This window comes from Bos indicus x Bos taurus, chromosome 17 (genome assembly GCF_003369695.1).
Source record: "Bos indicus x Bos taurus breed Angus x Brahman F1 hybrid chromosome 17, Bos_hybrid_MaternalHap_v2.0, whole genome shotgun sequence".
Classification (NCBI taxonomy): Eukaryota; Metazoa; Chordata; class Mammalia; order Artiodactyla; family Bovidae; genus Bos; species Bos indicus x Bos taurus.
Genome location: NC_040092.1, coordinates 19,043,138 through 19,069,745, shown reverse-complemented (window position 1 = coordinate 19,069,745; position 26,608 = coordinate 19,043,138). Strand labels below are relative to the sequence as shown.

At 50.3% G+C, this 26,608-nt stretch overlaps 1 protein-coding gene and 1 long non-coding RNA gene across 6 annotated transcripts in view; one reads left to right on the top strand and one right to left on the bottom strand.

Annotated features, from left to right (window-relative positions):
• The window catches only part of KDM2B (lysine demethylase 2B), a 118,628-nt gene extending 94,157 nt beyond the window's left edge, over positions 1-24,471 (top strand). For 2 of the 5 annotated variants that reach the window (XM_027566833.1, XM_027566838.1), the window contains 12 exons: positions 8,101-8,325; positions 9,004-9,096; positions 13,026-13,169; positions 14,393-14,479; positions 14,651-14,920; positions 15,111-15,224; positions 15,905-15,943; positions 16,079-16,758; positions 17,532-17,695; positions 17,785-17,946; positions 18,578-18,796; positions 23,155-24,471. In XM_027566833.1, the coding sequence (XP_027422634.1) occupies positions 8,101-8,325; positions 9,004-9,096; positions 13,026-13,169; positions 14,393-14,479; positions 14,651-14,920; positions 15,111-15,224; positions 15,905-15,943; positions 16,079-16,758; positions 17,532-17,695; positions 17,785-17,946; positions 18,578-18,796; positions 23,155-23,336 (2,379 nt within the window). In that variant the 3' untranslated portion in view covers positions 23,337-24,471. The remainder of the gene's footprint in view (positions 1-8,100; positions 8,326-9,003; positions 9,097-13,025; positions 13,170-14,392; positions 14,480-14,650; positions 14,921-15,110; positions 15,225-15,904; positions 15,944-16,078; positions 16,759-17,531; positions 17,696-17,784; positions 17,947-18,577; positions 18,797-23,154) is intronic. The other 3 variants (XM_027566834.1, XM_027566835.1, XM_027566836.1) reach the window with 3 other exon arrangements.
• On the bottom strand, positions 21,314-23,220 carry LOC113907546. The gene is made up of 2 exons (XR_003515226.1): positions 23,135-23,220; positions 21,314-22,909 (listed from the first exon to the last, which is right to left on the bottom strand). It is a non-coding gene; the product is annotated as an uncharacterized LOC113907546 (long non-coding RNA).
• Positions 24,472-26,608: the final 2,137 nt, after the last annotated feature.

The following is a 26,608-nucleotide window of genomic DNA, read 5'->3' as shown; positions in this document are numbered from 1 at the left end:
AAGGGCCCCAGTGGAGGCCCTGTCAGGAAGCTTCTGTTACCTGGTCTGTCCCTGCAGCTGAGCCTGGCCCCTCACCTTTGATCAGAATTTTGCCTGCTCTACCTTAAAAGTCTCTGCACTTCCTTGGTCCCCACTGGAGGGTGCTGTCCAGTCCTGGGCGGCTTCAGGCTTCCTTACGCATGTACCGCCAAGCTGGCCTTCTGCCCCGCACCTTCCCACAGTACCCTGCGCCTCCCTGCTCCCAGTGTTGGGCGCATTCAATGGGAGAGACCCTTGGTTGGGCCTTCTCCCATGGACTTCCTTTGCTTCTTCAGTGCAGAATGTGCTGGAAGATTCTTTTCAGCTCTGATTTTTTAGTTTGAGGGCTATTAGTAAGGAGAATCTCATCTTGTGTGTGTTTTTTTTTTTAACTGCTAAAGAGTAAATACCATTATTCCTTTTTTTTTCCTTTTTAACTAAAATGATTACTTTTTAACTAAAAATGATTACTTCTTGTTTGTTAAAAATACTGATTAGGGGAACTTGCCTGGTGGTCCAGTAGTTAGGACTCTGTGCTTCCACTTCAGAGAACACGGGTTCGATCCCTGGTTGGGAAACTAAGATCCCACATGCTCCGTGGCACGGCCAAAAAAAATTTTTTTTAGGAAATTATGATGAAGAAGATCTCAGAAATTTATATGGCTGAAACCACTGCACTATTCTCTGTAACTGTTGTAAGAATGACATTTTCATATGGGTCCCTGAACCCTCCCCAAATTACATACAAAAGTTTTATGACCTTGTGTGTATGTGCGTTTTTCTGGGATAAAGGTCCCCAGCTTTCCTTGGATTCTCCAGAGGCCCACCCCTCCCCTGGGTTTCTGGTAGCTCCTGTGTTTTTATTCTCTTGCTCCTTACTCTTGGTGTATAAACAAACCCAAGCCCTCCCTGGAGTCTGCAGGTGTGTGTTAAGGGGCCTGCAGCTCAGCTCAAAACCACCCTTTCCTGGGATGTCCATTATGCTTGAAGATCTGGGAACAGACATGATGTTGAAAAAAATCTGTTATACAACTGAAGGTAATGTTAGCATGACAGATTTCCCTGCTGTTTGGGGGCTCTGGCTACCCTTCTTGGGGCCAGGTGTCAGTGGGCTGCTGTGAGGGGCAGTTTGGTGGGGAACACCAAATCATAAAAACAGACACAGCCGCGCTTACTGTTCTCTGACCGACTCCTCTCGACAGTTGAAACTCTGGCCTGCTCCCTCCTTGAAGCTCTTCCGTCTGCGATGCCACGAACTCCTGCTGCTTCTCCTGCCCTTCTGGCAGTTCCTCAGTAGGGTGCTCTTTGTCACCCGGCCCTTGGATGTTTTCTGTCCTGAAGGTACTGCTCAGGACCCTGTGGTCCACGCTGTCCATTCTCCCTGAACAACCCTGTGGACTTAAGTCGTTCAGCACCACACGATGCTGATTCCCAGCTGTGTGCCTCAGCTCTAGTCCCTCCTGGCTGCTTGCTACTGGCCACCTTCTTTGGATGTCTCATGGGCTCCTCGGATTCCATGTGTCCACAGCGGATTCGTGTTCTCTCCTCTCTCCTGCTGCTCGAGCCTGAAACCTCAGAGTCTTCCAGGACTCATCCTGTTTGTAAGCCCCACCTGCACCCAGCCTACCGGGTCTTCTAAACCGGCTCTGCTTCTAAAACACCCCTGAATTTTTCCGTCGCTGGCATTCCTCCTGTGGCTTCTACCCCAGCCTTCACAACCCTCGACCTGACTGCTGTAGCATCCTCAACTCATATCCCTGTCTTTCATCTTGCCCACCACCCAAAAACTTCACTCCCCACAGTGCAGCCAGAATATAGTAGTTTTGTTCCTGTACGCAAAGCCCTTTAAGTGCTCTTTATGCAGAACACCATAATGTGGTCTATGGGGCCCTGCAGGTTTAGGCTCCTGCCACCTCAGGGCTGTTTTCCAGCAGCCATATCAAGCTATTCCTTGTACGGGTCATCTAGCTTCTTCTCTCTATCTTACTCTTCCTTCTGCCTAGAATATTCACTCCTGAACCCCACCCCTCCTCCTGGCCTGCAGCAGCCTATCTTCTCTCTAAAACTCACTTTAGTCACAGCCACTGTGTGTGACACTTGTCTCAGCCTCTCTTCCTCGTGAGATGAGGCACTTCAGGGTCAGCATGCCAGGGTCCAGGCTGTAGAGCCCCTGCCTGGGTATCTTGGCTTCTCGTTTATGGGCAGTATGACATTAAGGAGATCACTTAACTGCACTGTGCCTCAGTTCCCTTATTTCTAAATGGGTGTGTGTGTGTGTGTGTGTGTGTGTGTGTGTGCGCTCAGTCATATCCAACTCTTTGCAACCCCATCAACTGGGGCCCACCAGGCTCCTCTGTCCATGGAATTTTCCAGACGAGAATACTGGAGTGGGTTGCCATTTCCTCCTCCAGGGGATCTTCCAGACCCAGGGTCCAACCTGTATCTCCTACGTGTTCTGCATTGGCAGGTGGATTCTTTACCACAGAACCACCTGGAAAGATAATAATTCCTCCCTCATAGATTATCAATACAAATATTGAAAAAGAGTGTTACTTCAGTAAATGTTCGCTTTTGATTTTATCATCATTGTGTTGCAGTGCATATTTATGCAGTAACACATCTTTCTCCCCCTAGACTGTAGTGCCTTTGAGAGTAGGGAACAAACACACCATACTCAGGTTTGTAGTCCCAGCACCCAGTATCGAGTCTGTATATAATTCACAGCCAGAAGACAGTTGAGTGGGTAGGTGGGTGGGTGTGAGTGTGAGGGGGTTAATGAATGAGTCTCTGGCACAAATCACATGCTTTATTGGCCTAGTTTGGAGAAATTTTTTCATGCGCTTATTGCCCATTTCTTATATCTCTTTTTGGAGAAATATCTGCTTAAATCCTTTGCCCCTTTTAAAACTGAGATAGTTATTGGGTTTTTTTTTTTTTTTTTCAGTTGCGCCAGGTCTTAGTTGCAGCATGCAGGACCTTCATTGCTATGTCCTGGATCTTTAGTTGTAGCACTTGGGCTCTTAGTTGCAACACGGAGTATCTAGGTCCCTGACCAGGAATCGAACTCAGCTCCCCCTGCATTGGGAGCGCAGAGTCTTAACCATTGGTCCACCAGGGGAATCCCGAGATATCTGTCTTCTGTTGTTGCTGTTTTATACCCTCTGGATACGAGCCCCTTAAGAGATGTATATTTTGCAAATAATTTCTCCCACTCTCTGTACTTCTTACTTGATAGTGCCTTTTTTTTTTTTTTTTGGACTGCATCAGGTCTTGTTGTAGCACGTGGGATCAAGTTCCCTGACCAGGGATCAAACCCCAGAACCCTGCGTTGGGAGCGTGGAGTCTTAGCCACTGGACCACCTGGGAAATCCCTGATAGCGCCCTTTTAAGCACATAAGTTTCAAATTTGAAGGCCGGTTTTATCTTCTTTTGTCATCTGTGCTTTTGGTGTCATATTCAAAAACTCATTGCCTCACCCAAGGTCATGAAGATTTACCCTTAGTTTTTCTTCTAAGAGTTTTATGGTTTTAGCTCTTACGTTAAGGTTGTGTATCCATTTGGGGTTAATTTTTGTATGTAGTGTGATGTGAGTTCAACGTCATCCTTTTGCATGTGGATATCCGTTTATCCCCACACCATTTGTCGAAAAGACTGTTCTTTTCCCCACTGAATTGTCATGACACACGTGCCAAAAATCAGTTGGTTATAACTACTGTATTTATGGGGCTTTACTTCTGAATCCTCAGTTCCAGTGCAGTGATCTGTGTATGTGTCCTTATGCCAGTACCACTCTGTTTTGGTTACTGTGAGTGAAGTGCAAGTCGCTCAGTCGTGTCCAACTCTTTGCGACCCCGTAGACTATACAGTCCATGGAATTCTCCAGCCCAGAATACTGGAGTGGGTAGCCTTTCCCTTCTCCAGGGGATCTTCCCAACCCAGGGATCGAACTGGGGTCTTCTGCATTACAGGCAGATTCTTTACCAGCTGAGCTATCAGGGGACTGTAGTTTCAAAGTAAGTTTTGAAATCAGGAAGTGTAAGTCCTCCAACTTTGTTCTTCATTTTCAAGATTGTTCAGGTTCCTTGCATTTCTACATGATTTTTTTTTTTTTTGGCCATGAAGTATAGCTTGTGGGATCTTAGTTCTCCAATCGATCTGGGATCCAGCCTGCCCCCTGCGTTGGAAGTGTGGAGTGCTAACTGCTGGACCATCAAGGAAGTCCCTCCACATGAATTTTAGAATCAGCTTTTCAGTTTCTGCAGATGAGCCAGCTGAGATTTTCACAGGGGTTGCACTGAGTCTGTAGGCCACTTAGGGGGTACTGCCATCTTAATGGTGGTGTCTTTCCGTCCATGAACGTGGGATGTCTTTTCATTAATTCAGGTTAATCCAACTAATGTTAAATCCCAGTATTTTAGAGATGAGGGATTGAAGGTTCTGCCCATGAATATTCTGGAGAATAGGATCTGATGGGAGGCACTTAGTTAATGTTTGTGGAATGAATGAACTATCTCAGTAGTATTCCTTTAAAAAAATTTCATTGTTTAAAACTTTCTTATCAATAACATTCCTTTTAAGGATGATACTTATGAGATGTTGATGGGGAAAAAGTGTTGGAATACTTAAGATTTGTGTGGGTTCAATTTTCCTAACCAGATGGAGCTGAGACTATGAGTCCTGAGCTGATAAAATCAACAAACCTTGGGGTTTGGGAGACTGCTTTGTTTATATGTGAAAGTCAGTGGTCGCTACTATTCCCTTTTGCTGAGAAGAACACTTCAGGCTGAAATTAACAAAGGAATATCCTGGGTTATTTGAATAGAGGTACAGGTAGGCTAGAGTAGAATGGAGTATTGGTTTGGGCTTCCCTGGTGGCTCAGGTGGTAAAGAATCCAGCTCCGGTGCAGGAGACCTGGGTTTGATCCCTGAGTTGGGAAGATCCAGAGAAGATCCCTGGAGAAGGGAATGGCAACCCACTCCAGTATTCTTGCCTGGGAAATCCCATGGACAGAAGAGCCTGGTGGGCTACAGTCCACAGGGTCATAAAGAGTCGGACACCAAAGTTTGGGACCAAAAGAAGTTTGGGAACGTTTAGGTGTTACCCAAAAGAAGTTAGGTTAGAAGCGTCACCTTCCCTAATAGAGACCTTCTGATCTTACCTGTTGATTTTCTCAGCGGTCTTTATAAGGCTCCTGAATTTCAGGTGTTGCTCAGTTGACTCCTGCTGGCCCACGAAGCTGCAGGCTGCAGCAGCTTCTCTGGAGGCCTGGCAAAGAGGGCCTGAATCAAGGTCTCTGGAAGCAGCCGCCCTTAAACCTCTTCCTTTGAGGCGTTGTCTGCCGTTGACTCTTGTCATTTTCCAGGATGTCTCAGCTGCCATCAAGATCCAGACAGATTTGGTTTTCCCATAGCCTGGGAAAGTGCTTCTTCAGATGAAAATGAACTTTGGGAAGCAAAGGAAAGTGGGTTTATTTCAGAGTCAGGTATGAGCTTTATGACTGGTTGAATTGACCCAACTCTCTTAGTTCCAAGTGGCCAGTGAGGCCAGGGGTACTCAGCGGCTGTTTATACCTGATGCTCCTGAGTGGGAGGCAGAAGCCAGTTTTGGACACCTGGGATTTTTTCCCTTCATCAAAGAAGCCAGTCTTTAGACTCTGCTGCTCCAGGGTCAGTGTGTAAGCCCTTGGCCTTGGTTTTGTCTGTGGGGCTGGAGCGTGTGCTCTCCTCTCTGTGCCTGACTTGTAGCTCTGAATCTCCCATGTTTCAGGGATTTGAGGAGTGAGTTGCTGACTGGACTAGGGCTTTTTACCGGAGAGTCTTCTGGGCTGTAAAGAGAGGGAAAAAAAAACCTTCCCGGTCTCCATTTCTCTAGAAACTGATGTCTTCCTCTGCACCTCGTGTCAGCCTCCATTCTGCTAAGGGCATCGAGGCACTAGCTGTGGGCCCGTTCCCATGGATCTGGGGGTGCTCATCCTGCTCGGCCTGCGTGTCACTCTGGTTTATAGTGTTTACTCACACTCGCAGGGTACGCACATCCTCTGCTGGCTCCCTGACCTTGGGCAGGTCACTTGCCCTCTAGCTGCAGTTTCCTCATCTCCCACAGGGTTATTACGGGGAAATTAGATGATGCCCTGTGTGAAGTGATGAGCAGGACGCCAGGCCCCCGGCAAGTGCCCACCTGCACTGTGGTCACCGTCCCTGTCATGGCTTCTTGCTGCTTAGTGTTCGGGTCCACAGTCCCTTACTTGCTGTTCTCAAATCTAGAGACTCTGAAAACTGATTTTTTTTCACTACTCATCTGGCAGCAAGACCTGACCTGAATTGACAGGTGATGCATAGATTGACATACCCCTCTGAAGGTGCCTGCCAGGGCTGTGGAACTGCCCACGTGCATGACTCGCGCCACACACCCCCCCCAACTTCCCTGGGGTGTGTGTGGTGTGTAAGGAGGCCCTCCACAGCTTGCAGGAGGAGTAACTTGCGTTGGGGCAGCCCCGTACCCTGCCTGGGGACACTGGCATGGTCTGGCGGGAGTGGCGGAGTCAGGGCAGGGGCAGTAAGGACACAGGGACCCGTGGATCTGGGTCTGGATGAGAGGGATCACGATTCAGAGAAGATGGTGGGAGTGAGGCGCGATTCTCAGAGAAAGGTGGGCTGTTTTCCTTGCTGATGTGGCTGTAAGTTTCTCAGCAGCCCCTGTAGTTTTTGGGGAGGAGACTGTAAGTGTGTACTGTGGTGGGGGGTCCCCTGAAGGAAGACTTTCTCTGCACTGTGGTACATTGTAACCACACTTCTCAGCCTGGGAGCTGGCGCGGGGCAGGATTTTGCCAAAGGATCCAAGTTTGGCAAGCAACTAAGATGAAAAGGCCGGGATGGACTGAAGCTGGCTAAGAAGGGCTTGAAGCATTTGATGCCAATTAGATAGTTTTGGGAAGAGAGTGCGTCTCCCTGACCAAGGGATGAACCATTTTCCAGAAAATAGAAAGCTGCCCCAGGCGGGACAGACTCTCCATGCCATCCTGGTCTTTCCCAGATCTGATCCCGGGTGGACAGTGTCCCAGCAGCTGGCTTCTGATCCTGGTTTGCAAGAGGCTCTGGAGCTGGTGGCCAGGTCGTAAGGGTCTCAGAGCAGGACATGTGGCTGGCTCGTGCCCTGCTCAGCATTTACCAGCACTTTGTGTTCACCTGTGTTTCTCTGATAGGATTTGGAGCCCATGTGGAGAAGGTCTCAGAAATCAGCTCCTTAGGGTTCCGGTCTCCTTCTCCCGGGGTCTGGTTTATTGAGCGCATGCCAGGTGTCAGCCGCCTTGTTGAGGGACAGTGGCCACAAGCACCCTCCGTAACTGCCTCCCGAGCTCTTGTCTCGAGAAGACTCTCACAGGAGAACGGGCAGTTATGCTGTGGTGGGCCGGAGCGGGCGGTCAGGGAGGGCGGCCAGGAGAAGGCGGTGTGTAAACTGCGCCCTGCAGCCCGAGCTGGCCTTAGCCCGGCGGTGTGCGGAGGCGGCAGTGCTCCTGGCGGACGGCCTCCCCGCGGAGACACAGGTGGCCTGAGGAGCCTGGCCTGAGGCGTGGGGGCCACGGGAGGCTCTTGAGCTGCCCTCAGAAGCAGGGATGTCCCGTGCAGTTTTCTGCGCCTGCCATAATGAAGCCCCAAACAACGGATCCCCTCTGGAGCCTGGAAGTTGGAAGTCAAGGTGTCGCAAGGGCCCTACTTTCTCTGAAGGTTCTAGGCGAGGACCCTTCCTCTCCTCCTCCAGCTGCTGGCGTCCGCTGGCTTTTTTGGCATTTCTCGGCTTGGAGTCAGGAGCCCTCCAGTCATCTCTCCGCCGTCTCTCCGCGTCTTCACATAAGATCTCTCTGCTGCGTCCACGTTCCCCCTTTCACAAGGACACCAGTCCCACTGGAGCAACGTCCCCCTTCAGGCCCTTATTTTAGTGATTTCCTCTGTAAAGACCCTATTTCCGAATAAGATTACATTCTGAGGTCGTGGGGTCGGGACTTCAGTATGTCTTTGCGGGGTGGGGCACACTTTACCGCCTAAACCGCCGTCTTACCAAGTCGCCCGTGTCTTCTCCCGCAGAACCGGGCGGTAGGTCGGCCCAAGGGGAAGCTGGGCCCGGCCTCCGCGGTGAAGTTGGCCGCCAACCGGACCACGGCGGGAGCTCGCCGGCGCCGGACGCGATGCCGCAAGTGCGAGGCCTGCCTGCGGACGGAGTGCGGCGAGTGCCACTTCTGCAAGGACATGAAGAAGTTCGGGGGCCCCGGGCGGATGAAGCAGAGCTGCATCATGAGGCAGTGCATCGCGGTGAGTGCGCCCCGGGCCGCGCTTCTCCCCCGACCCCACTTCGCCGAAGGGCAGCCCTTCCTTCCTCCGGACTGGCACCGTGGAATCCAGGCCCCACCTCCTCCGCGTGGGGCTGGTCTCTGCAGTCCCTCCGCTGAAAGATAGTGTGGCCACAGCAGAAATCCCGGAGGGGTGCTCCCTCCTGGAAAGAGAGGGGGGCCCTAGTGCTGTTTCCAGATTGCTGGCTGCAGGGCTCCGGGACGGTTCTACAATGCGCTGCGGCTCCTTTTTTTTCATAGTCCGATGGTCTTATAATCCTTCCTTCCCTCGATGACCCAGTACTTTGAAGTCTCAGCCATTAAAGATGTCGGGGCAGCCTGTCCTGTCTTTGACCCCGTTGCCAACATTTATGGTCCAGTTCATGATGGTTGTGGGCCCTCCCTTCCTTCCTGTCCTGCCTTCAAAGTCAGAGGTCTGGGTGGAAGGTCAGTGCCCCTCCTGAGGGGGCCGTCCCAGAGAAAGAGGACTGATTTATGGGGTCCAGGAGTGGGCTGCTGGAGAGCCTGTCCAGCCCCTCCAGACCTGGCCTCCTGCTTTGCCCCTGGACAGGGCGGTGGGCACTGACTCTGGCCATTCGGCGGAGTCTCAGCTCTGCCCTGCATCTGCCCTGCACAGACTGACGCACTCTGCCTTCCTTAGGGCACTGTGCCTCCAGCCCCAGGGAGGGAGTGGCGATCTCCCTGCTCCCCGGGGACAGCAGGCTCAGCGGGAGGATCAAGGCCTCCGGCCCAGGTGAGCCCATTGCAGGCCCAGCCTGGCATCGAGGGAGCCTTCCTCCTGTGTCCCTGCTTCTTCAAGCCTGGGGCACCTTCCTCTTCTCCCTCCTACATGTACTGCTTGTATTTTCTGTCTCTGTTTTTAATTGTGGTCAAGAACTTCTGTGACCATTTTTAAATGTACATGTCAGTGATATTACCAATGTGCTTTTTTTTTTTTTAATGCAAACTGATCTGTGCAACTTTTTTATCTTGTCAAATGGAAACTCTATATCCATTGAACAGCACCTCCCTCCACCCCCCACCCCAGCCCCTGGCAACCACCTTTCTACTTTCTGTTTCTAATTGTGACTACTTCTTAGATCTCTTAGAAGTTGAATAAGGCAGGGTCTGTCTGTTTCACTTAGCATTAATGTTCTTGAGGCTCATCCTTGCCAGGGTATTCTTCTTTGTAAAGGATGACTGATATTCCACTGTATGGATATGCTGCATTTTCTCTTTCTGTTCATGTGTTGATGGGCATTTAAGTTGCCCCCACCTCTTGGCTATTGTGAATAATGCTGCAGTGAACATGAGCATGTCACTATCCCTTTGAGATCCTGCTTTGAATTCCTTTGGATATATACTCAGAAGTACCATTGTTGGATCGTCAGTTCTGTTTTTAAGTGTGTGAGGAATCTCCATACTGTTTCCCACAGCAGTTACTCCGTTTCACCTGCCCACCAGTAGTGCACAAGGGTTCCAGTTTCTCCATTTCCTTCTTATTTTCCACAACACTTGCTGTCTCCTTTTTTATGATAGTGGGCATTCCTAGTGGGTGTGAGGTGCTACTTCATTGTGGTTTTGATTCACATTTATCTGGTGATTCCTGATGTCAAGCATGCTGTCATGTGATTGGTGGTCATTTGTAGACCTTCTTTGTAAAATATCTGTTGAAGTCCATTGCCTATTTTAAAATTGGATTGTATTTCTTTTTTTTTTTTTTAAACTTTACAATATTGTATTGGTTCTGCCATATATCGAAATGAATCCGCCACAGTGGATTGTATTTCTGTCCTTGAGTTGTAGGAGTTCTTCACATAGTCTGGATATTAACCCCTGATCAGATACATGGTTTGTAAATATTTTCTCCCATTCTGTAGGTTACCTTTTCCCTCTGTTGACTGTCTTTTTCTTTTCTGTGCAGGAGTTTTAAAGTTTCATGGCTTGTGTTTTTATGACCTGTACCCAGACCATTGGAATGGATTTCAGGGAATTTGAACGCTCCCCTGAAATTAAATACAGATTGTTATCTGTGTGCATGAGTGTGTGTGCATTTTTCTGGAGTGAGGGTCCATGACCTGCTGCATTCTGCACGATTTAAGAGAGGTTGTCCGTAGGGACTCTGGGTTTAGAGAACGGTGTCACCTAAAACCTGGCCCATCAGCGGTGTCCCGGGACAGTCTCTTCCTCTTTGGCTGTGCTTTCTCTTTCACCCCTGCCTTCCCTCCAGGGAACCAGGCCCAGTCATAGGAACCTGTCCCTGCCGTCACCTCTTCTTTGTAGCCCTGCTGTCTGCTCTGGTGCCTGGTTGTAGGAAATCTCGCCTCTGTGTGTCTCCAGTCTGACGTTTCTGGGGCTGATGGCAGTGCAGCCTCAGCCCAGCCCTCTGCCCTCCTCTTCCTCTGGCCTTCCCCACCTGTTGGGGCATTCTTGCCATGTTTTATCCGCCTGTGACCCAGGCAGACCGTCCGCCCCCTCCTGCTTCTCCAGGCCTGTTTCCCTGAAGTGTGGTTCTGCCTCTTCCTGTTGGCAGCTTTCCCTTGCACCCTCTCCCAAGGACACGTTCCCCACTGACTTGACCCTTTCCCGCCGCCAGCACCCTCTCCCTCAAGCCTGGGCCGGGGCTTCCGCTCCCGTGTCTCTGCATTCGCTTGGCCTCTGAGTCTGCCCCTCCTGACCTGAACCAAGGAGCACTCCTTTGTCTTCAGTGTTCCATTCACTTGAACGGAAACGTGTCATGTTATAGACTTTTACTAGTTATCAGTGGAGTGTATATCCTAGCTTATTTGAAGCTGTTCTAACTCAGTTTACTAAAAACTGATCGTGTTTCCTCTGGATTCTGAGTACTGGGAGGCGGGCGTGTATAAGGAGGAGAGAGTGAGAGCCTGCCCACAGGGGTTTACAGTCTAGGACTACATCGGCTGTCAAACTTTGTGGTCTCTGGATACCCTCTTAAAAATTATGAGAACCCCCAAAGAGCTTTTGTTTATGTGGGCTATTTATTTAGTAACATTACTGTAATAAAATTTTTTTAATGTTTTGAATTCTAAATTTAAAAATGACAAGAAACCCACACTGTATGTTAGCATAAACAACATTTTTATGAGAAATAACATCTTCCAAAGCAAAAGGGATGAGTAGGAAAAATAGCATTGTTATGTTTTTGTAAATCTATTTTATGCCTGGTTCATTAGAAAAGACCTGGGTTTTCGCATATGCTCCTGTATTTATTCTCTTGCGGTAATGCTTTAGAAGAACTCTGAGGAAAATTTGGGCTCGTAGATACGTAGTTGGAAAAGGGAGTAGTCTTTTACTGTAGTGTTTTCAGGGAATTGTGAATATTCTGATCCACCACCAGAACGGGACAGGTGGTGAGTGCTCAGGGGTTAGTTGCAGTGTGGAATCTGAAACTGTATCAACATACTTTTCATACTGTTACATTAAAATTCATTAGTCTTTCTTGCCCCTCATGTATTCCTGCATAATATTGTAACATCAGACACTGGACATTTGGAAAATACTGGCTCACCTTAGTTTTTACAGATTTTCCAAGTAGGGGCAAATAGTGTTATACAATGTTAGAAAAATAATAAATGAACACATTTGTTAACACCACCACTAGTGTCCTCAGGAATGTCTTTAAGTATTGGGAAGTTGTCTATTTTATGATGGTTAATGTAAGTTTTCCAAAATTCTGATTTTTGTTTGAAAATTTGTATTTCATCATCTGCAACAAATGTCTTCATTTATTTTTCTGTGACAGGCTCACTTATTTTCATCCTTGAAAAAATGTGCCATTACCACCCCCCTTTTTTTTAAATCAGTCTTCTTTCCAAAAAAACTGATGTTCTGTGGAGAAAGTGGCGAGTTCAGCTCACAGCTTGGTCACAAGTGCTTTTCCTTTAGATAACCGTCATTCTTTGGTGTTCAGCTAAAATAGTTAATGGCTGTTTCCTATTTTGTCATGCAGAATCTGAAAAGGATGTGACCTCAGAGGTCAGACTTTTAATGAAATTACGATGTCCTTAAATGAAACTGGCCATTTCTTTAAGGAACATATAACCAGGAATGGTCCAGTGACCGCCCGGGCATATTGGAGCCTGACACCAGTGGTTTCACCCGCACAGTGAAAAAAGCAGATGGCGTCTTGGTGGTATTCTGAAGATAGTTTGACCTCCCTTTAAAGTCCTGAGGACCCAGAATCCTCAGTCCGTGCTTTGATGGCTGCTGGAGAGATACAGCCTCAGCCCCAACACATCCAGGCTTGGTTTGTGCCCCACCTCCCACTGCAGGTCTTGTCTCAAGTGTGAGGCGGTCCCTGACCTGTGTTTCAGGTCAGCCCTCCTTTCCCTCATCTCTCCCCTGGCCTGGCCCTCCTTGCTTTATTCTCCATTTCCTTTGTCACCATCTAACAGACTCTTCTTCATTTTGTCTGCTTCTCTCTACTAAAATGTAAGCTCAGAATGGCAGAGACTTCTATCTGCCTGGTTCAGTGCTGGAACAGTACCTGGCGTGTGGAGGTAGTACATGGATAAGGATTTGAATGAATGAATGAACGGTGGGCAGCCCTGCGCTGGTTCTCCCAGGGCTCCTGGAAGGCCCGAGGGGAGCTCATTGCCTTTGATCTGTTCCCCAGGGGGTCCTGGCCATGCTGACTTCCCTTGTGTTCTCCCCACCCTTCAGCCAGTGCTGCCTCACACCGCTGTGTGCCTGGTGTGTGGCGAGGCAGGAAAAGAGGACACAGTGGAAGAGGAAGAAGGCAAATTTAACCTCATGCTCATGGAATGCTCCATCTGCAATGAAATCATCCACCCTGGATGCCTTAAGGTGAGCAGGCTTGGGGGCATCGGGCTGCACTGCTCAACACCTGACCCTGGCTCTCTCTGTGGTGCTGACACTGCTCCACTGGGGGTGGTTGGGGTGGAGGGGAGTAAGTTCCTTCCCTGGAAAACCTGGGAGTCTGGGGGATTCTGTGCATCCGAGGATGAGCTGAGAGCAGAAGGGCCTGGACTAGCTCAGACCTTGCACACACCCATGTCTGCACACACGCATGCATGCACATGCACACACTCCACCTGCCAGGACCTCAGACCCACAGAGTTCCCGGAGTCTTGGACCTGGGCCAGAGAGACTGGGTAGTTGGGTTGCCTTTGGGTCTTCTGGGAAAGTAAGGCCTGGGCCAGGAGAGCGCGGGTCGTGTAACAACAGGTGGTTGCATTCCTGTCCTTTGTGCCAGGAACCTGTTCCCTCAGTGTGCCCAGGACAGGCCTGCCTTCAACCTGGGGACTGTCATGCTGGGCCTGCCCTTCTTAGGCAGCCGGTTCCACCTTTGAAAGGAATCAACTGCTCTGGGCTGGCACATACCTCACACTTCTGTCTCAAGTGAATGTCATCATACCTGGCACCTCCCGCCAGCCCAGGTGTATCTCTGTTTAGAGAGATGAGGGTGGGTCCACCAGTGGGCCCGCCTCAAAGGGTGCTTCGACTCTGTCACCTTTCCCTCAGTGACGTTAGCGGAGGTTTATTTTGACACTTATCCCCTTTTCCCCAACATACCCACCTCCCACTCTGAAAAGGGTGCCTCGACTTGCCCCCAGCCCCTGGTCACTTCTCTCTCTCTTGGATCTGAATCTCCAGGAGAACCGGGAGAGCACATTTGACTGGCTGATACCAAGCACCCAGTATGGTGCAATGAGATGAGTGAACAGTTTGTGGGTCCTTGCTGGGTGCCAGGCCCTGAGCTAATTGCTTTCACTAGGTTACCTCATTAAATTCTTACATAACTCCAGGGAAACAGGCACATTCCATTTATGGCTGAGGGTACTTGTCCACGGAAATGAAGCGATTTGCCCAGGATCATGGAGCTAGAAGAGGCACAATCAGGATTTGAATCCTGACCTGAATCCAGAGCCACCGTCTTTACTACTCTTGTTTTTTCTTGGTCAAAGGTGGTATGGAAATAGCATTTGGGAGGGGGGTGTCAATGCCTGGGGCAGAGCTGGCCTTGTTCCCCACCTCTTTGCTTGCTGACTGGTGTGTGTCCCTCCCAGATTAAGGAGTCAGAGGGCGTGGTCAACGATGAGCTTCCAAACTGCTGGGAGTGTCCCAAGTGTAACCACGCCGGCAAGACCGGGAAAGTGAGTGCCGGGCTCCAAGTCCCAGGGGTCAGCCCGGGAGGGGTAGACCTTGGCCTTGCCAGACCCAGCTTGTCCCCGCCACGGCGACGTCGGCTGGGAGGGGCTACTGCGGACTCTGGGGCAGGGGCAAGTCCAAAGATATACAGTTGGTGTGTTCCTTCTCTGTTTTTGGCCTACAAGCAAAAGCGTGGCCCTGGCTTTAAGTACGCCTCCAACCTGCCTGGCTCCCTGCTCAAGGAGCAGAAGATGAACCGGGACAACAAGGAAGGGCAGGAGCCTGCCAAGCGGAGGAGTGAGTGTGAGGAGGCGCCCCGGCGCAGGTCCGACGAGCACCCCAAGAAGGTGCCCCCCGACGGCATCCTGCGCCGAAAGTCGGACGACGTGCACCTGAGGCGGAAGCGGAAATACGAGAAGCCCCAGGAGCTGAGTGGACGCAAGCGAGTACGCTTAGGGGCAGGGGGCAGGGGGCGGGCAGCGAGGGGTGGCCTGGCTGGTCCCGGATGCAGGGGCGCCCGGGCGGGGGTGGGGACGGGCAGCGGGCCGCCCCAGCAAGTCACATAAGTCCTGAGAGCCCAGCCCAAGAGAAAAGGAGGGGAAAACCAGCGAGTCACTCCTCTTCCCACCCCTTTAGGCCTCGACGCTTCAAACGTCCCCCGGTTCCTCCTCTCACCTCTCGCCGAGGCCCCCTCTAGGCAGCAGCCTCAGCCCCTGGTGGAGATCCAGTCTCACTTACTTCCAGCAGCAGGTGCTCCCACGTCGCCCCGCCGCCCCGCCCCAGGCCCCCCGGGACCCCGAGTCCCTGGCACCCGCGCCCCCCACGCCCCACTCCCACCCCGCCCCCGCCCCACTGGTCCTCGAACCCACTGCCGCAGACGCTCCCAGACACCGTTTCACCGTAACTTCCCAGGCCCCAGCCCCGGGTCGCCGGCTCATGGTTCCGGCGTGGGGCCTGGGAAGCTGAAGCTGCCGCAGGGAAGCCCTGTGGATCTGGGGAACCTCGGAGGATCCTGGCGGCCCTGCTCCACCCACCGGCCCTTCCAGCATCAGCCACGAGGTGGCGCCCGGTTGTCTTCTCCCAGCTTTAGCCATTAAGGCTCGGCAGGGAAATCCAGCAGACCCTGCCTCCAGGCCTGGCTCCCAGAGCCAAGTCCGACCTGAATGGGCGACTGCGGATCCCTGGGTCTGTCCAGGGGTGGGAGGTCAAGTGGGTGGGGATAGTTCCATCAGCCCCCGCCACTTCCAGATTTTCCTTAAAGCCAGCAGGCAGGGCCCACCCAGAGTGGAGGAGACGGGGGTTTGTTGGGAAGGTGACCCCCCAGCCTCTGCTCTGTAGAGACTGTGGATTCTTGGTGGGGCTGGGTGTGGAGGGGACCAAATCCCGCGACCCCTGGGAGCAAGCTTTGCATCTTTTCTTTCCCATGACAGCTAAAACCTGGCAAAGAAGATAAGCTTTTCAGGAAAAAGGTACCATCTCCCACCCACCCCCTGCCCCTGTCCCAGAACCTCTCTTGGGGCAGTAGTCTTAGGCTGGAGGGTAGGAGGCCCTGGGTGGGCGCAGCCCCGGGCCTGGGAACTTACTCCGGTGCTCCCCTTCCTCAGCGACGGTCCTGGAAGAACGCCGAGGACCGGATAACTCTAGCCAACAAGCCTCTCCGGCGGTTCAAGCAGGAACCAGAGGACGACCTACCCGAGGCGCCCCCCAAGACCAGGGAGAGCGACCACTCGCGCTCCAGCTCCCCTACTGCCGGGCCAAGCACAGAGGGCGCGGAGGGGCCCGAGGAGAAGAAGAAGGTGAAGATGCGCCGGAAGCGGCGGCTCCCCAACAAGGAGCTGAGCAAGGAGCTGAGCAAGGAGCTGAACCAGGAGATCCAGAAGACGGAGAGCAGCCTGGCCCAGGAGAATCACCAGCCCATCAAGTCGGAGCCTGAGAGCGAGAACGAGGAGCCCAAGCGGCCCCTGGGCCTCTGCGAGCGCCCCCACCGCTTCAGCAAGGGGCTCAACGGCACCCCCCGGGAGCTGCGGCACCAGCTGGGGCCCGGCCTGCGCAGCCCGCCCCGAGTCATCTCCCGGCCCCCTCCCTCCGTGTCCCCGCCCAAGTGCATCCAGATGGAGCGACATGTGATCCGGCCGCCCCCCATCAGCCCCCCGCCCGACTCGCTGCCCTTGGATGACGGGGCAGCCCATGTCATGCACAGGGAGGTGTGGATGGCCGTCTTCAGCTACCTCAGCCACCAAGACTTGTGTGTCTGCATGCGGGTCTGCAAGACCTGGAACCGCTGGTGAGGGGCTGAGCTCAGACAGGGAGGCATCAGGGGGCCAGGCTGCTGCTAGACCCGGGTGGGCTGGGGCATCCCCACGGGGAGTCACTTATCATGCTCTCGCCTTCTAAGTCAGTCCAGCTTCAGTATCCTCAGAGAGTTCCAGAGTCCCGTCAGTGTGGTCTTGTTGAAAGAGGTGAACCCTATTTGCTTTCCTAGCTTAACCCCTTGGGAGGTGAACTAAGAACCAAGTGGTATTCTTGTTCTTTAGGAGTTAGCTCAGGTGAGACTTGCCTGGCAGTCTTGTGGTTGGGAATCCGTGTTTCCACTGCTGGGAGCATAGGAATCCCTGGCCAGGAAGTTAAGATCCCATATACCAAGCAGTAGGGCACCCAAAAAAAAAAAAAAAATAGGAGCCCAGGTTAAGGGCACCTTGCCAGTTCCTGGTATTCCTGCTTTGAGAGTCCCCAGCTTTCTGACCTTGGTCAAGTTAATGTACTTTCATCTGTGAACAGGCATGCTGCAGGGTTGTTTTGAGATTTGATCTGTGGAAGGTGTCATAAAGCCCCCAGTAAATACATTAGAGGTGTTGGTACTTTCCATAGGGGGTGGGGGGAAGGGCTGTGACCCCAGAGCAGCCTGAAGACAGAAACTAAACAGAAGAGTCCAGAGGGCAAAGTTAAGGAGCCTCTCCTTGGGCTCGGTAGGTGGGGGACTGACCACAGCCATGCAGGAGGCTCCCCCAGTGAGCTCCCAACTCTGATGTTGCCCCTTCTGCTGGGCCTGGCCCCCAGGTGCTGCGATAAGCGGTTATGGACCCGCATCGATTTGAACCACTGCAAGTCCATCACGCCCCTGATGCTAAGCGGCATCATCCGGCGACAGCCTGTCTCCCTAGACCTCAGCTGGACCAATATCTCCAAGAAACAGCTGAGCTGGCTCATCAACCGGTTGCCTGGTGAGCACTGGACCAGGGACCCCCCAGAGTGCAGTATTGGGGGCTGGGGGCGTGTCACCTGACCTGTGGCCCCCTCTCTGTCCCCCCAGGGCTCCGAGACTTGGTGCTGTCCGGCTGCTCGTGGATCGCAGTCTCTGCCCTCTGTAGCTCCAGCTGTCCACTGCTCCGGACCCTGGATGTCCAGTGGGTAGAAGGGCTGAAGGACGCCCAGATGCGGGACCTCCTGTCCCCGCCTACAGACAACAGGCCAGGTGAGGGGCCAGGCCCACGCGGCTCAGGTAAAGGTGGTGTGATCAAGCTGTGCTGATGGATCTGGTTTTCACCACAGACACATCTGGTACTTGTGTCCTCAAGCCTTTTCTGGCCTCGGCCCTTCTGTTCTCAGTCAGCTTTGGGTGCAGAAGGGAGCTGTGAGAGGGCGGCGGCTCCCATCATGCCACTTTGGGAGCTCTGCGTGGGTCTGACTGCTTTGCTGCTCACTTGTTCTTCTGAGCTCTGAGCCTCGGAAGCATCGGGGTCTTTGTGGTTGGGCAGGGCCTCAGGGATTGAGCCCTCTAGAACAGGTTGCAGGGCTCACTGCTCCACACCCACACCTTCAAAGAGGAAACTGCTGACCCAGAGATGCTGTGCTATCTCTGCTTTAATTGGCCAAGCACTGAAGGTGGAATGCAGGCTGTGTTTGTAGATCTTCTGACTTTTAAAGGATTTGCAAATGTAAAACTTGATGTGGAATATGCCAGTCTTTAAATGTTGGAACCAGTCCTGATCTTTTAGGGGAGATACTCACTGGCTGAATGAAACCCAGGTGTCCCGTATGGCGGGTGGGCCTTGTAGAGTGTCATGTCTGGGTGACACGTTGCCTCTTCTACCCTGCCCTCTCAGGTCAGATGGACAATCGGAGTAAGCTCCGGAACATTGTGGAGCTGCGTCTGGCCGGCCTGGACATCACGGACGCCTCCCTGCGGCTTATCATCCGCCACATGCCCCTGCTCTCCAAGCTCCACCTCAGTTACTGTAACCACGTCACTGACCAGTCCATCAACCTGCTCACTGCTGTGGGCACCACCACCCGGGACTCCTTAACCGAAATCAACCTGTCAGGTCAGTCAGGGGCACCCTCGGGGCTCTGTCCAGGACCCTATGGTTCGGGTGGGGGGGCATTTCACATTTGTAGGGAAATACTAGCTTGCCTCTTGTTATAGGGTCACGTCCTAGGTGCTGTGATGCATCATGGAACAAGACAGACACACGGCCTAGTCTAGCAGGGAAACACATGAAACAATTAAGCATTACTAGATTTTAAATAATTGCTACAAAAAAATAGTGCCAGTAGCAGTGAGTGCACATGAGCACATAGAAGTGGCTCTTGACCCAAAATAAGGGCTAGAAAAGCTTCCCTCGGGCTCAGTGGATGAGCTGGTGCCGGGCAGCAGCCGGTGTGGGAGGGCGCCTGGCAGTGCAGCCAGGCCAGGCGGATGGAGTGCCCGGCTTGATGGCTGCCATTGTTGTTGCTCACGTGTCCCCCTCCTGACTCTGCTCTCAAGGGGCCCGTTGTTGACAAGAAAACCCCACAGTGGAGTGAGTCCTCACTTCACTTACTGATGGGGCTGGAGTTAGTTCCTAAGAGCTTGGGGCATGACCAACAGGGAGGTGGACCAAGGTGACGCCACCCATTCTCAGCCCAGCCAATAATCCTGTACTGGTCTGATGGCTCAGGATGGTCAGGTTAGGTGTGGGAGATTTGGATGAGACCAAAAAAAAAAACAAACTTTTTTTTCCCTCCAGAAATTAGCAAGTAATAAATGATACTCTCACCTCATGTAAATTCTATTTTGACACAGTGTAATCTGCTGTTTGGCTTGGTCAGCATTCACATGCTCTTTTGCTGTTTGTCTCTTCAGCCCATGTTCATTCCTGAGAAACTCCCTGTTGCTAATGCCCCATCCGACTGGGAGCGGGGAGGTTTGGCTCACTTGAGCTAAAGCTGTACCTTGGTGCCTGGGAGGCCCCTTCCGCCTCCTCAGGGAGTTTTGGTGGCGGGTGGCAGTGGGGTGGTGGCCTCCCAAGGAGGCAGTGAACAGAGAGCCACACTGAGGTGAGTCAGCTGTTGGTCTTGAAGTGATGCTGGGCTGCCTCGTGGAGAAGGTCCTGGGAGGCAGCTTGTTCTAAGTGCTTGGTAGTAATGAACTCGTTCCCCTGTTCTGACTGGGTCACTAGGGTATATAGCAGGGATACTGGTTTAAATCCCTCTCCCCTGCAGCGAAGAGGATGTCCATGATACGTGTGTGTGAGTCATCTTTTGCATTTTGTTTTCCGCCACAGTCCAGTCGCCTCTTTTCGTCTGAGAGCCTGCATGCGTGCCTCTCTGTTGTGTTCAGAGCTGTGACACGCATGAAGGCCCGTCTCCATACCCAGTCTTTTCTATACTCGGTTCTTTTGAACATGTTTTCTCTTCCTGTAAATGTAACTAGTTAATGGTAAAATAAGCCTCTGCCACAGAAAGGAAAGCGCTTGACACATTGCTAGGTCCTTCAGTGTGGTCAGATCAGGTCTGGTAGCAAAAGTGAAGCTACTTTGGTGCCTTGCCTCCCCTGCTTCTCACCTGGAGGAACCACCTTCAAATTTTGAGCTCTTGCTGTTTGTTTACCTCCACTTTTCCAAACAGCCTACATTGCTATTTCTTGTTTATTTTTTACTCAGATGCTCTTTTTGTTAACTTGCCTTGTAGAGCATAAGGATTACTGTTCTGAAATTCTCTCCACTGCCGCCTCCCCCACCCCAAAATCTTCCCAGTTTGTGTGGTTAAGTCACTGTTATTTACCGCATTATGGCCATGCATGTGTTGTCCAGTGTTGAGCCAAAGTGTGTATTATGAGTATGTTTCTTTCCTTGCACAATTTTTTTGTTTTCCCTAGAGTTAATAATTGCCTTTTTGTTTGCTCAGTCTCTGAACAGACTCTACAACAGACTCGAGTACTATTCTTTACCCTCATGAACTTATCAGGCCCTTAACCAGTCTTGTAAGAAACCACCCTCCTAGCTTTCTTTCCTCCTGCCCTCCACTTGAACTCGACTGCCTCTGCCATCTGCATGTCTGCTTCCTAGGATTTCCTTCGTCTCTGTCTTGTGTAGGGGCCCCTCTTTCCTTGGTCCTGTATCTTCTTTCTTGGTTTATCTGTTCATTTGCTGGAGGACATAATCCAGACCTTCTGTGTCTAAAATGGTTTCATTATACCTTCATGTTATAAGGTATAATCAATCTCTCAACTTGGAAAATATGTTCTGTGGTTCTGGAAAATTTCCTTGAGTTAGTTTCCTTCCCTTCTGTTTTCTTTCTTTAATAGTCTTTTGATACCTTTACTTTTTCCCCACCTCTTGTCTTTTTACTCTGTTCTCTGGTTTTCCCCTTCTCACAGTTCATAGTCAGTTCACCCTTGAACAACTTAGGTGCTAGGGGTGGAGCCCTCTGCAGTAGAAAATCCAAATGTAACTGATGGTTGGCCCTTGGTATTCACACGTCCTCCATAACCTCAGGTTCAACCACTATTGAAACACATGGGCAGATATGTTGACCTGCACAGTTCAAACACGTGTTGTTCAAGGATCGGCTGTAGAGAATTTTTCATTTCAGACACATGAAACTGCTTTATTATGTAGGTCAAAAGTCACATATTGGCAGTTCTCACATGGTTTAGCCTGTATTTTTAACTTGACAGCTACAGTTCTCAGGACTTTTGGGGAGTGGCCTGTTCTTGTTTCTTGGATCCAGATGTCAGTCCTGAGGATACTGGCGGTTGTATTTTCTTCTCCACATAGACCATGCGTTCCTTCAGAAGCAGTCAGTGGGCCTGCCTGGGGCTCCTCTCAGTTCTGTCTTCAGCATGTGGTTTTCTCTTCAGCTGACGGGCTGCTCTTGGGACAGGGTGGGAGCTGATTGACTGTAGATGTCATTGGGCAGTCAGCACGGGTTGTTTCTTTGGGGAAATCCAGACTTGACATCTATCCATCTTTCCTCTTAAGCTGATCAAAGTTGCCCAGGGACACTTTTCTTGACCTCCCAACTGAAGGGTTCAGTCCAGGGTTTGGCAGGAAAGGAGTCTGGGGTCTCAACAGTCAGCAGGTAAATTTCCCTGTAACCCCCATTTTTCAGTGGGCCCTCCTGCCTTCCACAGTGGTGCTGCCTAGTCTAGAGCCTTTCTCTTGCCCAGAGACGAACTCCCCTCTTCTGGGGAGTCTTCCAGCTTTGTACCTCTTCCCCTTACAGGGTTTATACACCATCCTTCTCACTTGACTTTTACAGTAAGATTATGTGGGCAAATATTTGAGAGATTATGAGGTAAGGGGATACCCCTGGAAAATCTGAGGTGTTACTCTTCCAAGTCACCTCTTTGGCAGCATCCTTGTCACTTTGCCATCTGCCTGGCTAGTATGGGAGGCACTCAGCTTTCCATCACCACTTGTTCTAAGTTCATGAGTTCATTGTTCAGGATTGGATTTTGTTGACATTGTCTGAAATGTGTATCCAGGACTGAGCATTTGTGCAAGGATGTTGTGCAGACCTGAGGAGAGTGCTCTTTGATGACTTGTGGGGTGCTGTGACGTGACTTCTTTGTACCACCTCCTAAGCTGGAGGCACTGTGACATATGGAGCTGGCACTGGCCTCATGTGCGTTACTGCAGTCTGTCCTTACTGTTAACACTCAACTCAAGAGCAAATGAAAGTATGCATACTAGCAATGACAAGCCAAGGTCAGTAATACCACTGAGATGAAGGCATCTCCGGGCTCAGGGTAGGGACTTGGCCTCAGCTGGATGAGAGCTGGCACTGCAGCTCATTGACTGAGGGTTCAGTTCTAAGAAAAGAGTATGACAGACCCTAAGTCCACATTGATAGAAATACTCGGTTGAGGGTTCGGAGTTCCGATTTTGCTCTCTGTGGATGGAATCTCTCCAGCCACTTCTAGTGCATTGGTTTCCTGCATGGGTTTGAGGTAGACATTCCATGGAGGGGACCAAGCATGTGGGCCTTGCAGTAAAGCGCCAGTGTCCAGGGGAGCAGGAGGGTCCTGGGATGGCCTTACAGTGTCCTCACTCCGAAGCATCTCTTCCCTGGGAATGAGCAGGTAAGCACACAAGAGTGTGCAGAGAGAGGTGTTCCTCAGCAGGAGTAAAGGCATGAAAATCAAGCTGTTTTCGTGTGTCATGTGCTCTTATCTGTAAAACAACATGGACAGGACCTGTTGATGTGAGAATGTATACATGTAAGACTCTTAAATGGGACAAGAGCCTGAGCAATTTCACTCGGAACTTGTGGTGTTTTTCAGGCATGTATGAACGTTTGTAAGTGGCAGAGGAAACCAGGCCCCATCTGAGGAGACTGAACAGGAGAGCTGCTTGGGGGAGGGGGGTGTCCTCAATTCCACGCCTCCTCCATCTCACCTGTGTCCTCTTCCCTCCAGACTGCAATAAGGTGACTGACCAGTGCCTGTCCTTCTTCAAACGCTGTGGGAATATCTGTCACATTGACCTGAGGTACTGCAAGCAAGTTACCAAGGAAGGCTGCGAGCAGTTCATAGCCGAAATGTCTGTTAGTGTCCAGTTCGGGCAAGTGGAAGAAAAACTCCTGCAAAAACTGAGTTAGTCCAAGGACAAGTATGTAAATATGGGGTAGGGGAGGGGAGGGGAGACGCCAGGGGAAGGGGAAAGACTTTACAAAAATTAGGGCCTTTAAATATTTTCAATTTGGAACTTGGAACAACAAACCCCAGACAATTCCCTTTTGCAAGTCTCGCCGAGGGAGAAGCCAGTCCGCCACCGTTTGGGGGATGAGCGAGCCTGGTGCTTTCCTCTGGTCTTTCTGAATCAAAACCGCACTGCTTTCTGGACCATTGCTCAGGAGGCCTTTACCGAGAAGACATTCCTGTTGGAGAGGAGGATGGACTTGGGCGACATTCTCTTACTGAAGCATGAGCTTAGGAAATTTTGTGGGGGGTGGTGGTGTTTTAGTTTCGGACACCTTACTCCTGGCAACTTTGGGGAGTTTTGGTGTCAACATAAAGTGGACCACACACCACATCTGCCGTCTCAACATGTTTGTTTGGTTTTGTTACATCTTACATTATGCAGAACTATTTTTGTACAAATTGTTTAAAAGTTATTTATGCAAGGTTTGAATGCATACCAGTGTTTTTATTGTTTTGAGATTGCCAACTTTCCTGGTTTCCTTAAGGTAGGAGAGAACTTTTCCCTGTACTTCATACAAACACATATACACGTGCCCAGATCCGGCAAAGCAGGCTAAGACCTCTAGTTAAAAGCATGTCTAACTGGAAGTTGAGAGCCTACTTTGTATGTCAAGAAATTGCATAAGCATGATGTGGATATATGTAAATTATAGTCAAAGTGAGAGAGACACTTTGCTAAATTTCCTCTGTATAGAATTCACCTTTTTTTTTTCCCCTCAAAATTTTGAAATTCAGACTTCAGCCTTTGCACTCAGGAGGGGTTTGCTCCAGCATGAGCTCTTATATTCTACATAGATCTAATTTATACAGTGAGTCAAGAAATAGAATAAATGACCCACCACAGCCTTTTCTTTTCTTCTCTCCTTTGAAGTGAGCTGAGTTCTCACACTTGAGGTTTAGCCCATGGCTGTTGCCCAGTTGTAAAGTTACGCATCGTAAGTGCCACTGTCGTAAGGTGTTGTTTTCCTAGACCTTCCCTGACGCCGTTTTACCTTTGTTGGATTTGTATAAACAATTGTACAAAAAAACTCACTCTTGGACTTTGAGGGTTTTTGTTCTGGGCGGACTGGAAGTCTGACTGGGAGGTCCAGAGGCTATAGTCTCAACACCAGTGTATGCTATCCTGAAGCCAGACTAGGTATCATTTCTTAGTCACCGGAGAAATGCAGCAACCCCTTGGTACATGTTTTTCCGTCTTCAGAAAGAGGTCTTGCTGTTCGTGGCTAATAAGGTACATCCACATGTAAGCATTAGGTATGAACTGCTTTAAGGGGCAGAGTGGCTTACCTGTGTGGTTGCCTCTGACCTCGCCTGTATAAGGTAACTTCCACAGCCACTTGGCATTTCCACTGCCAAAGAGGGGGAACAGGGGTCTACTTGCTCAGCTTCCAGTGGAGGCAACTCAAGGAGACCACACCCTGCACTGGTGACATGGGGCTGGGGTGACTGGAAGCCCTTAGCTAGGAGGTAGCTGCCCCAGGTGGGAAGTCAACTTGAGATCACAGAAAGGCAACTAGTCATCTGAAGATAAAGACAGACCAGCTTCCTTCCTCAGTCATCAACAGCACCATCAGACTTGGGTCTCATGGGACCAGCCTTTCCCACTAATAGTCATTTCATACTCACACCACCACCCCCAGTCCTTTTTTTTTTTTTTTTTTTCCATGGTGAAATGGTTTTAGGTCCCGTCTAGGTCTCTGCCTCCTATTCATTTAAATCCAGAGATCCTTTCTGACTCAAACTGGAGACATCTGAAGCTGTTCCACCCTGGAATTTAACTCAGGGGATGCATCTGACAGAAGTAAGATTAGTTTAACACATGATGGTTTATTTATAAAAATGTGGCTTACCTTTACAAGCCTGATCACTCATTGTGGAGCACCCGTACCAGAGGTCAAGTTGCTGTTTTCTTGGCAGCCTGAGTGCTGCGAACCTCTGAGTAAGAGTGACCCTGATGTCCAGTAAAGGCATCTTCTTTCTTGAGAACTGCTGAAGGGTGACAGTCGTTTCCAGGTAGAATCTCGGCATTAGAAACTGAGCGTTTCCCGGTCACGTTTGTAGTGCGCTGGTCACAGATTACCATCCCCCAGGTGTACCAAACAATCCAGTTAAGATTATATAGTAAGTCCCCTACACACAAACAAGTTCTGTTCTGAGAGCACATTCCTAAGTTCAATTTTTTCTGTAGTCCAACAAAGTTAGCCTAGATACCCAACTAATCCAATCAGATATATTGAACTGTATAGGTTTATAATATTTTGGACACAAATACATAAAAAACACAAACATGTCTCATCTTCTAGTACAGACTTTAAGCACAGTACCAGCTACATCACTGCTGCTTTTACGCTTGCTTCCAGACATCCTGGGCTTGAAGTAAACACCGTATTCTCTACAGTATTGTGAGTACACAAAAGCACTTATAGAAGATGCAGCACATGACAATGTACGCCAGGTATGTGAACTCACACGACGACATGGGAACACATGTTCACAACTTGAAGGTGCATTATGTGAAGGTACTTGGTATATCCCAGTACAGACCTATTCCTTACAAAATGAGCTTTAGATGAGGCTGGGCCAAGCTAGATGCTTGCAAACAGCTATTCTGAGCCCAAATATTGTATCTGATGAAGTAATAGAAGGCACATAAACCATACGGAGCAGTTCCTGGGTAAGACCACATCTTAACCCAGGAAAAGGAGAGGCTCCAACCCTCCCTCAAGGTCCTTCCTGCTGACCTTGACAAAGGGAGATACCATGGCCCATCGAACGACATCATTCCGTACCGTGAGGGTAAAGAGATGTCACTTATTCCCTTATGGATCCATATGACAGGTTACCTATTCAGAAGTAGAGACATGGCATGCAACTAGAAAATGCAGGTTCCAGAGAGACATGTTTGCCCTCTGCCAAATAAATTAGTACCTTATAATTCCAACCTATTGGGCTGAAAATGTGTTTGCTTCTTACTAAGCCAAGGTTGTTTGAAAATGCTGCCTATGAAGATCCACCACTAGGAGTTTTTGTTCACTGCTAAAACAAGCACCTGATACTATATATAAGTCCAAGAGAAAACAGTAAATAAGCTCTTTTCAGCTGAGACTATGAGCAAACAAATCACAATTTTCTAATTTAACTTCAGATACACCAATACCTGCTGCCTGGC